The sequence below is a fragment of the Oratosquilla oratoria genome, chromosome 26 (assembly GCF_046742065.1).
Source record: "Oratosquilla oratoria isolate Oo_2021 chromosome 26, ASM4674206v1, whole genome shotgun sequence".
In the NCBI taxonomy this organism is placed as follows: domain Eukaryota; kingdom Metazoa; phylum Arthropoda; class Malacostraca; order Stomatopoda; family Squillidae; genus Oratosquilla; species Oratosquilla oratoria.
In genome coordinates, this window is record NC_134802.1 from 51,543,620 (window position 1) to 51,554,142 (window position 10,523).

Sequence of the window (10,523 nt, forward strand, 5' to 3'; positions counted from 1 at the left end):
GGACAACACTCAATACCCAACCAACAACCCTGAGACATCAGCCCCGCAGAAAAATCCCTCCCAAGAGAAATAACAACGGCACCAGCATGCTTGCTTTCGAGACACCACCCAGCATTAAAACAATATCAGCAGTGAATAGGCCTGGCTTAATTCAAACTTCCTTAAATGCAACCCCTACACAGAAAACATAGAACACCTTATTCTACTGAGCCCAATACTAACAATCCCAAGACGACAACACAATATTTCTTTCCTGAGTGACTTGTAAGCCTGCCAGGTGAACGTTACCAATTACCTGAAAAACGCGGATCTCCTGCAAGAAAAACTTGGAGTAATGGACAGATTGTCAGTGATGCTAACACTTCTATCTAGGGATAATATTTTGCTGAAGAGATCGAGTCACTGAGATGGTAAAGGAGAGAATTGAGATGAGCAACAGAAAGGAGAGTAATAAAGTTCAAAATAACCAGTAATCTCCTTTGAATGGAGATTGCTCTGCAGTCATATCTATTATTATTTGTACCTTAACCATTCATACTTACTGCTGTTGGGTAAGATGTTGGAGCAAGGCAAGCTGGAGATAGGAATGCTTTTCTGTGTTTGAATAAAAGTTTTTCATAATTGCTTGGATCTGCTTCTATCAATATTCCTTTCCATCCTCTGTCTCGCTCAAAGAATAATGTGTTGGACCTTACTTCTCCATCTAATGCTCCACACTCAATAAAGAAACCATTTACCTGCAAAGGTTCACATGTTAAAGCTAATAATGACAAAATCCTATTATCTCATTTCACCACACTAGTTATCCACAACTGTTATTTCTTAGCTTTTTGTCACACCTGTTGTCTTAAACTTGGCCACATATCCTTCAAAGAATACAATATATTAAGGGTTCTAATGATGAACTATGTCTTGTAACAACATTTTAATTTTCTAAAAGACACTCCCTTCTCAACTCATCCTTAAAATAATTCAATAATTATATCATAAATCACATCTTAAACTAATAGTTGCCTTAAATCATTGCAGAAATCACCAATAACACTGCTCACTCCAAACAAATGTGAATAAAAAAAATAACATCCTACAGTGAAATTGAACTGCCAATCCCTTCCACTAGGAAAATCACTAAAATTCTGAGCCTCGCTTTTGATACTGATGACCTTCAGATCACATATCAAAGACCTAATTACAGTGGTACCTAAGAACTCAAACTTAAATTTGTTCCTGGAGGTCATGTGAATTCTAAAAAATTTGAATCCCAATGCAATTTTTTTCTTCATTTGAATTTGAATGTTAATTTAACTCTTCTAGGATATCTCTTTATTCAAGCACATGCACTGAATGCAGTCCTTTATGATCTTTGTGTTCAAGTTCTAGGAAAAGTCAAACTCTTGAGTCATTTTTTTTTTCTAATAAAATCATTCAGCCCTGTTTGACCTATAAAGCATTCAAGTTCTGAGATTCCGCTATGATGTCTTCAAACAATTCAAAAGAACCATCCCTGACTATGCATCAACAGTGTGGTTCCCAACAATCAGTAAAATAAAAACATTTTACAAAGAGCACAAAAAGCATTAAGAGTACAAAAATGCACACAAAAGCCAAAAGTCCTCTCCACAGAATAATTCACTTTTACTCTTTATTCCAGTGGACAATTCAGAGACTAAGTTGTTTGACTTTTGAATCATCCAAGTTCTGAGGTTTTGCTATGATGTCTTCAAACAATTCGAAAGAATCACCATATTGCATGCATCAACAGTCCGGTTCCCAACAATCAGTAAAACATTGATATTTTACAAAGTGCACAAAACAAAGCATAGAGAGTATAAAAATGCATACAAAAGCCAAAGTACTCTCCAGTGAATACTTTACTTTTACTCTTTATTCCAGTCGATCACAAGCCATGTGTGGGCTCCTCTCCACCAGTACCAAGCCTCTCCATTGTTGATAATCTTGTGCCAATTCCATCCAGTCAACCTCTCTATTGCATTTCCTCAGCACCTCCTCTCTAATGGTGTCCGTCCATCTTGATCTTGGTCTAACTCTTGGTCTTCTTCCTTCGACCAACCCCAACATGATTCTTCTTAAGTGATCTCTCTTCTCACATTCTTGCTACACATCCAGCCTTCATCTGGTCTCTTTTGATTATATCTATAATTCTTTGTTGTTAGGTGATTCATCTCAGTTCTTGATTACATTTTCTCCACTTGTTAATTTCTATGTCATATAATGGTCCTACTATTCTTCTTAGAACATTATTTTCAAATACCATCAATTTGTTTTCTTATTTCTTGGTCAATGTTCATGTTTCCGAGGCATATAAGGCTATAGGTCTGATAAGGGAGTTGTATATCCTTAGTTTTGTGGTTCTTGATACATTCCTTTCCTTCATAATGGGTAAAACACTATAATAACATATATTTGCTGGTGTAATCCTGTTTATTATTTCTTTCTCTATATATTTTTTTATGTAATTGATGTTCCAAGATACTTAAAACTTTTAACAACTTCAATGTCTTGTTGATTTTGATTTAACTGGTTCCCTTGATTATGATCATTTCTTTTAAGCTACAAGACCTTGGTTTATACGTAATCTCACTCTACTAGCAGTCTGCGGAAAGAGTGATAACATATTTCCTAGATCTTAAATGTTATCTGCCATTATGTAAACATCATCTGCATAAGTTAGATTATTGATTTTTATATTACTCAACTTCAATCCTCCTTCACTATTTATCACTGTACACATAATCCTTTCCATTACTGTATTAAATAATGGTGTCAAAAAAACACATCCCTATCTTAGTCCATTTTTCATAACAAAATTTTCTGAATTTTTCTCTTACTTTCCTAGTATTTCTTCCAAGACATTTATACCAGATTTATAATTTTACTCGAGATCCCAAATTCTTTCATTATGCTCCATATTGATGGTTTGTGTGTACTGTTATATACTAGTATGAAATTATGAATAGGTGATGTTGGCCTTGGTTTTATTCCCAGTATTTTTCCATTAACTGCCTTATTATAGATTTATGGTCAATTGTGGAGCATCCTTATCTCAAACCACACTAGTAGTTCCCAATAATTTCCTCAGCATATAATTTTAGTCTGGTGTAGATGATTCTTGTTACTATCTTGTACTGAGTTTGAAGCTAAATACACACATACATATATCAAGGGTTCTTTCCCCCTTATCAGGGGGGTAGCCCATAGTCAAAAGGCATAATTCCACTCCCACCCATTTCATCCCCACCCATTCCACTCCCATGCACTACTCCTTCCCTCTCACCTTGGTTCCTCATGGATGACAGGTCATCCCTGCATCTTGCCCACTGACCCGGGTCACAAGGATTGCAGCAAGACACAGCACATTCACAACAAGGCCGCTTCATTTAATCAGTGACCCCTGCACCCTCTCCATCCCCTCATGCAGAAACATTGAGGACGGGGAGAAATCCCTTCGGGATGCAGCAAAATCTCATTCTCACATAAACACTCCCTAACACCCCCATCCCCCACCCACTCCCATCCATTCATCACAGTATCATCCATACACAGCCATTCTCCACTTACCCCTATCTTCTGCCTTCTCCCTTCCTTCCTCAACAGACATTCCCCTCTTTCCCAATGCCCCTTTCATCTCATGCATCTATATCATCCTTGGTCGCCCCCTCATGTTCACTCTATCCACCTCTGCCTTCCACACCTCTTTTACTAATCTTTCTTCACTCATTCTTTCCATGTGTCCAAACCATCCCAATACTCTTTCATCAACCCTATCTCCTATCTCCTTTTCCACCCCAACTTTCCTACTCACCTCATTTCTCACTCTATCCAACCTTGTAACCCCTACCATACTTTTTTGCCCCATACAATGTTACTGACACAATCACCCCTTCATACAATCTCCTCTTAGTATCCATTGTCAAATGTCTGTTTTCCATTACACTTTTTAATCCCCCAAGGCACTTACTTGCTCACCTCAATCTACAAACTACCTCCACCTCCACTTTTTTTTTTTTTTTTTTTGGGGGGGGGGATTAAAAAGTGTAAAGAGAAATAGACATTTGGGAATGGATGCTAAGACGAGATTGTATGATGGGGTGATTGTGTTGCCAGCACTGTATGGAGCAGAGGCAGACACATGGAACATAAGAGAGGAATAGAGAAAGAGTTTAAATGTGTTCGAGATGAAGCAGCATAATTCCTTTATAATTGGAGTACTGTAGTTTGTCTCCCCTCTTATGTTATGGCACAATTACACCTTCAATCCAAGAGCTCAGTAATCTTTCAGTTCTCCAAATTAGTGCAAATAATTCAGTCAATTTTTTCTTGATGATTTTGCCTCCATCCCTGAGCAATTTTTATGAGATTTCATTTGAGTATGGAGCCTTGGTGTTTTTCAAATAGCACACAATTCTATACTTGAGCACTCAACTCCACCCACACATACTATTATATCACCACTGTCTAGTGGTTTCAGGCACAAAAATAATTACTAATAATAAATTTAAAACATGCCCTATCTGGGGTTTTGGCTGTATAATTTCCAGAGTAGCATGCAGCCAATACTTTAGGGACTATATGGGGTGCCCCTACGTACCAGAGCTACACACCATTTTGTCTATGTTAGAGGAAACCTCTACTCATAGAGAAATTATGCTACTTTATTGTACTGCAAGTGTCTTTCCATTATGCTGTTCCCCCCCATCTTAATATTGTCCTGTACCACTTCCTTGAATATATATTTCCATTTTTCCCTCTGTCCACTGTGGTAGGGAGAAGAAAGAATACTACCACAGTCTCCCACTCAGATTGTAAAGGCGGCTAAAACAGGATGGAGTGATGGAATACATTCCTATGAGAAGTCAAGGCAAAACCGGGTCTGGGAGTTTGAAAAAAAAAAAACCCTAAGGTTTGGGTCTTTTAATGTGCATGGGTGCTGTAAAGATGAAAGTAAAAGGGAAGAGATAGGTAGTAAGTTTATGAGAAGGAAGTTGGATGTGTTGGCATTACGTGAAACTAAATTGAAAGGGAGAGATAATTTTGAGTTTGGGAGTGTAGTGGGAAGGGTGTTAGGAGTGAGGGGAGGATGAGGAAGGTGAAGGGGTGGCTTTACTAGAAAGTGAGATGGGTAAGATATGGTGAAGTGGAAGGAGGTTTCTTCAAGGTTAATGTGAATGAAGGTGAAACCAGGAAGGGAGATGTGGGTCTTTGTAAGCACATATAGGCCTAGTAGTGAGAAGAGTGTAGAGGAAAGGGGGGCTTTTTGGATAGATTTGAATGAGTCCTTAGAGAGTTTTGGGAGGAATATCAATGTAGTGGTTTTAGGAGGTCTCAATGCTAGGGTAGGGGATGAACCAATTGGTGGAGTGGTTGGGAAGTGTGGAGTGTCAGGTAAAAATCATAGTGGAGAGTTAATGATGTTGTGTTTAGAGAATTGATTATAGATGACCCAGTGTCTGGGAAAGAGGTGGTGAATGGAAGGGTGGTTGATAAGGCATTAATGGACTATATAGTAATATCCAGGAAAAAAGTACGAAGATTTCTGGATGTCCATGTTCTCAGGGGTGAGAGTGGGGGAATATCAGATCATTTTTTGGTGGAAGGTAGGTTAAGAGTGGAGGATTGGTGAAGAAAGAGGATATGGGCAGGTAGAGAAGTGCGTAAAGTAAAAACTGTTCAAATGAGAAGAAAAAGGCACATGAGTACCAGAAAAAGCTGAGAGAAGTGCAGGAAGTGGTAAAGGATGGAGCACAGGTAAGAGTGGAGGAATGGGATGTTTCAAAGAGGGAATGACATGGTGTGAAAAGATGGTAGGTGGAACAAGGAGGATGGGAGGGAATAGAAGGAAGGGTAGTGAGTGGTGGGATAATAAAGTGAAGATAGTAGAGAAGCATAGTAGGACAAGAGAAACATACGAGAAGTACAAAGAAAAAAAACGAGAAGTAAAGCAAAAGATAAATGAGGCAACAAGGAGAGCAGATGAATGGGGGAGGAGTAAGAAAATTTTTGAAGTAAGAAAAAGACGTTTTGGAAGGCAGTTAAGGGAGGAAGGGGAGAGGAGTCAGATAGAAAAGGTAAAAGGCGTATATGGACAAATGTTAACAGAAGTAGAGGTGGTATAAGGGAAGGTGGGAGTATATTAGAGAGCTGTTGAATGTGGAGGAGGATAGGGAGAGATTGCTGGTAGCAGTGGAAGGTGCTAAGAAAATGGTGACAGGAGAGGAAAATGATGGAGAAATAAGAAAAGATGAGGTGCAAGTAGTTTTGAAAATAATGAGAGCAGGTATATAACCTGGGTTAGATGGGTGTCATGTGGAAGGTCTGAAGGTACAGTAATAGTGGACTGGCTTGTGAGGTTGTTTACAAAGGATTACAAAAGAAGAGCATGCCAACAGGAGACCATTTAGTCCATAACTAGGTCAGATGCGAAAAAATATATATATATAAAAAATAAAACAAATAAACAAATATGTAAATAAATAAATTGATAATGATAAACAATATACAAATATAAATAAAAATTATTCATAATAAATAATTCAAAAATAAATAAAAAAAAAATAAACAGAAAAATAAATAATAATAAATGAAAAAAATAAAATAAAATGCAGGCATTACAACATAATCCTTACGTGTTTACCTAAATGAATCTTTAAAATTCAAACTGTATTTTTTTTTTCCTGCTTTGCATTCAGTGTAAAATGTCGTCTCTTTTGATGTCAATTCCCTTTAGAATCTTTAAGTCCAGTATCAAATCACCCCCAGAGTTCATGCTTTTTTAATGTGTGCCTAAGGGAAGGTAGAGTGCCAGTGGACTGAAATATGAGGAGCTTTAAAGGAGTTATATGCGTATGCAGTGGACGTGTGCCTTGACTTGTATGGGGGAAAGGGTCTTAGGTATGTATGTATACATGCAGTGTACTCCACATTCCTTCCTCCTCCATTTCAGGAACCTGTATTCTTCTCTGTGTTTTTTTTTTTTTTTTTGTGCTGTATTCAGTTACAGCAACTATTCATTTTACCGTTTTATTTGATTCATCTTCCCTTTTATCTACTGGTTGTCTAGAGGATAGCTTCAATCTACCTTCTACAATTGTGAGACACTGTAAATCTTAATTTCACATTCATTAACAGGACAAGAATAAAATATGGCATTGTAGGTTGTTACTTCCTACATTTTCTAGGTGATATTACTTAAAGTAACACGTAAAAAGGCCCACAAATCAAAACAATACATAAAACCTGTTAATCATAAGCTGCAAAAGTATAAATGAAACTGGACATGTGAAAATGGTCCCTCTACCATCCGCAACTTATTAGGTTTAGGGAAGTTTAGGCAACAGAATATTCTGATTAGGAACCATAGAAAAACTCCTTTTGGTGGCCTATGACAAGAACTACACCTGACTGGGTGACAAGATCAGATGAAAAATTTAACAGACTGGATGAAGGAAATATTTCAAAACATACAGTGAGACCTCTCGTTAACCGACGTTAACCTCTTCACTCCGGGGCACATCGCATGTCTGGCAGCATTAGCTGCCCGACGTGCGATGTTGCGTCATAATAATCGCATTATAAAAAATAAAGTCAGTGCTCAATCGTTCGTTCTATTTCACCCGTGTATTTTGATAACCATAGAAAATTGATGAAGCCAGTTTAGAGAGAATGGAAATTACATAGGTACGACTACAATAAATATAATCAAGATGGCGACGTCGGCATCATCGAGTACCCACTTGCTCCTCATACCGCCTACGTAGGCATCACCGAATGGAAGTGGTTAATTAGCTGTGTTTGTGGAGTTTTCGCTGTGTTTTTGGTGTTTTTGGTGCTGTTGTTTAGTGCGTGCAATCACTATGCCACCCAAAAACCACTCCAAAACACCGAAAACACAGCGAAAACACCGCAGACACAGCTAATTAACGTCCGTTAATGAGAGGTCTCACTGTACTTGTTTAAGATGACTCGTATACCCCATTTCACTCCTTTACTACTGAGGGGGTGGCTTAAAGACGAATAACGTCACCTGGTTATATATCCAGAATGAGAGGAAAAGAGCCACTCACCATGGAAGAGGTGGCATAAGTTAATACCCAAGAAAGATATGTCGTTGCACATTTGTAAAATAATACTGATGACCCACTTTCGGAGAAGAATAAGCGAAGATATAGAGATCTGTATATTTCGATCACTTACTGTGATCCTCTTCAGCATATCTGCTGAAGAGGATCACAGTAAGTGATCGAAATATACAGATCTCTATATCTTCACTTATTCTTCTCCGAAAGTGGGTCATCAGTATTATAAGTTAATACCTTTACTATTGAGAAGGAAACCATGGAAATTAATCAAATAACCTGGAAGCAACCAGGAAAAATTCAGCCCAATATGAATAAAGTCAAACCATCTCTTATGTCTAATTGGCGATCCACATCTAATGCAAAATCAAGTTGAAAAATCAAGCAAAACCAAGCAATTTCAGGAACAAATGATAATCAAAATCCTTTCACTTGGTCAATCCCTGGTATCTCTTAAGACCCACAGCCTTCAGGTAACGGCATCCAAGTGGGACCACAAGTTGTTCAGGAAAGACATATTGTTTTCTTGGGACTGTTTGTGTGGAGCGCTGTAGTACAAGTTATTCTGTGTCCTCTGTGTGGCAAGTGAATCTACGGCCAGGCCTATTCTGTGTGTACCGTTTCAATACTGGATGGTGTCTGGAATGCAAGCATGTAAGTGTGGCTCTCACTAGATTAGTGAGGGTTTTTCAGTGTGGAATATATCTGCAGGGGTTGTTGCTGGAGTACCAACTTTAGTGGTCTTGCCACTGTGGTTCTTACCTGATGTGGGATTTTTTTTTTTTTTTTAAGGCTTGCATCAGTGGGGTGGGGGAGTATTGAGTTTAGAGGTCTCTAAGGGGCTTGCTTAGTGATCTGAATATGGATGTGCTTTTGTGTGGGTGTGTTGTGTGGTGCAGGTGTTAAGTTGCTCGAAATGTTTGAGTAGTATACTGCTCATGTAGTTTTTTTGTCGTGTTTCTGTTTGATGCTTGATAGTTTACAGTGTGCGTGATGTTAATGGTTCTGGCATAGAACTGTGTTCCTGTCATTTACATGTAGTGTTTTATGGGGAGAATTTTGGTTTCTGTATGCAGGTGTACAATTTGAGTGGAGACACTTTTCAAAAAGCCCAAAATAACACAAATCCAAACTGTGCAGAAAAAAAATGCTGTGTACACACAATTACCAGAAAGCACCACGGCTCAACATCATTAAATTTGCTTACCTCTAAACACCAAATGATCGAGAAAATACACTACTTCTAACTAATTAAACATATATTTCATATGACGAAGACCTCTTGATGCCATCATTGGCCCAGGTAATTTTATGCAACCTGTAATATAGACCAAAATACTCCAATAATGAAAACATGCCACCACGCAATAATTTCTTGACAGAAACATCTGTGTGTTAAAGCTGTATTCTTTGTACACAAATTATGATCTACAGAGCAAAAATCAAAAGTTAAGTTAGCCTATACATAAAATTGGTACACAAGTATTACCTCTACATTATATTACAGAAAAATTCCTGCATTAAGGCTAATAAACTCCTCAAAAAAATTATAAGAAATCTCAACACACACTTCAATCTCATCCATATACAAAGCAACAACCAACTTATATAAAGTATATTTCGGTCAAAGCATACAAACCACAAGACACTGTTAAGAGTAGTCCTCACTCCCGATCCTCACCTCTTCTCTGCCCACAACATTTGACCTTCAAGGCCCCCCAAAGGGGGCCAGCCAGATGACTAACAAGTGCCAAGGGTCTACCATGTGAGGCACCACATGGCCTTTTTGAAGAAACTCACTTGCAATACCTGCCTCATACCCTCTTCCTACATGAATCAGCGGCCTAAGAATGTTTTTGTTTCCAATTTCCCTCACCTCAAACTTGACCTCACACCAATTAGGAGCATGGGTCATGACCTGCCCATGTACATAAAGGATGGACCAATGTCGAAGATTCAGATCGCCTCAGAGCATCATATGTGAGCCTGGCTCACTGCTCCTGCTTTCTCACCTCCTCCCCCACTTGCTTCCTCGCAAGCAGATCACCTGCAGACACAGCTTGAAACACAGTCATCACCTCCCTTACCATCTCGTTACCCCCACTGGCACCGAACACTCATTGCTAAATAAAACCAACTCTACATCAGACTTTGTCTTCAACCAGCCTAACATTTGGCTGCCCAACATGGGGCAGACTACCGGCCTAACAGACACAATTGCCTATCCCTTCTATCTTGGCACCTTGGAAGATGAAGTGCAGCCCTGCTCCCAGCTACTCTGTATGGGTCAAACACTGCACACCACAGCTTATCCACCATAGGGCCCAACAACCAAAGCTGCTTTATCCTACAGGTCATAGGAACCAATACATACGGGAAAAGGCCTTTGAGAATATATGTTGGTACATACATACCTTTCTCATCAATACC

At 38.7% G+C, this 10,523-nt stretch overlaps 1 protein-coding gene across 7 annotated transcripts in view; it reads right to left on the bottom strand.

Moving 5' to 3' along the window:
- Positions 1-10,523, bottom strand: part of LOC143039567 (protein Star-like) — a 33,956-nt gene that overhangs the window by 14,081 nt on the left and 9,352 nt on the right. For all 7 annotated transcript variants that reach the window (XM_076209781.1, XM_076209782.1, XM_076209783.1 and 4 more), the window contains exon 4: positions 543-737. In XM_076209781.1, the coding sequence (XP_076065896.1) occupies positions 543-737 (195 nt within the window). The remainder of the gene's footprint in view (positions 1-542; positions 738-10,523) is intronic.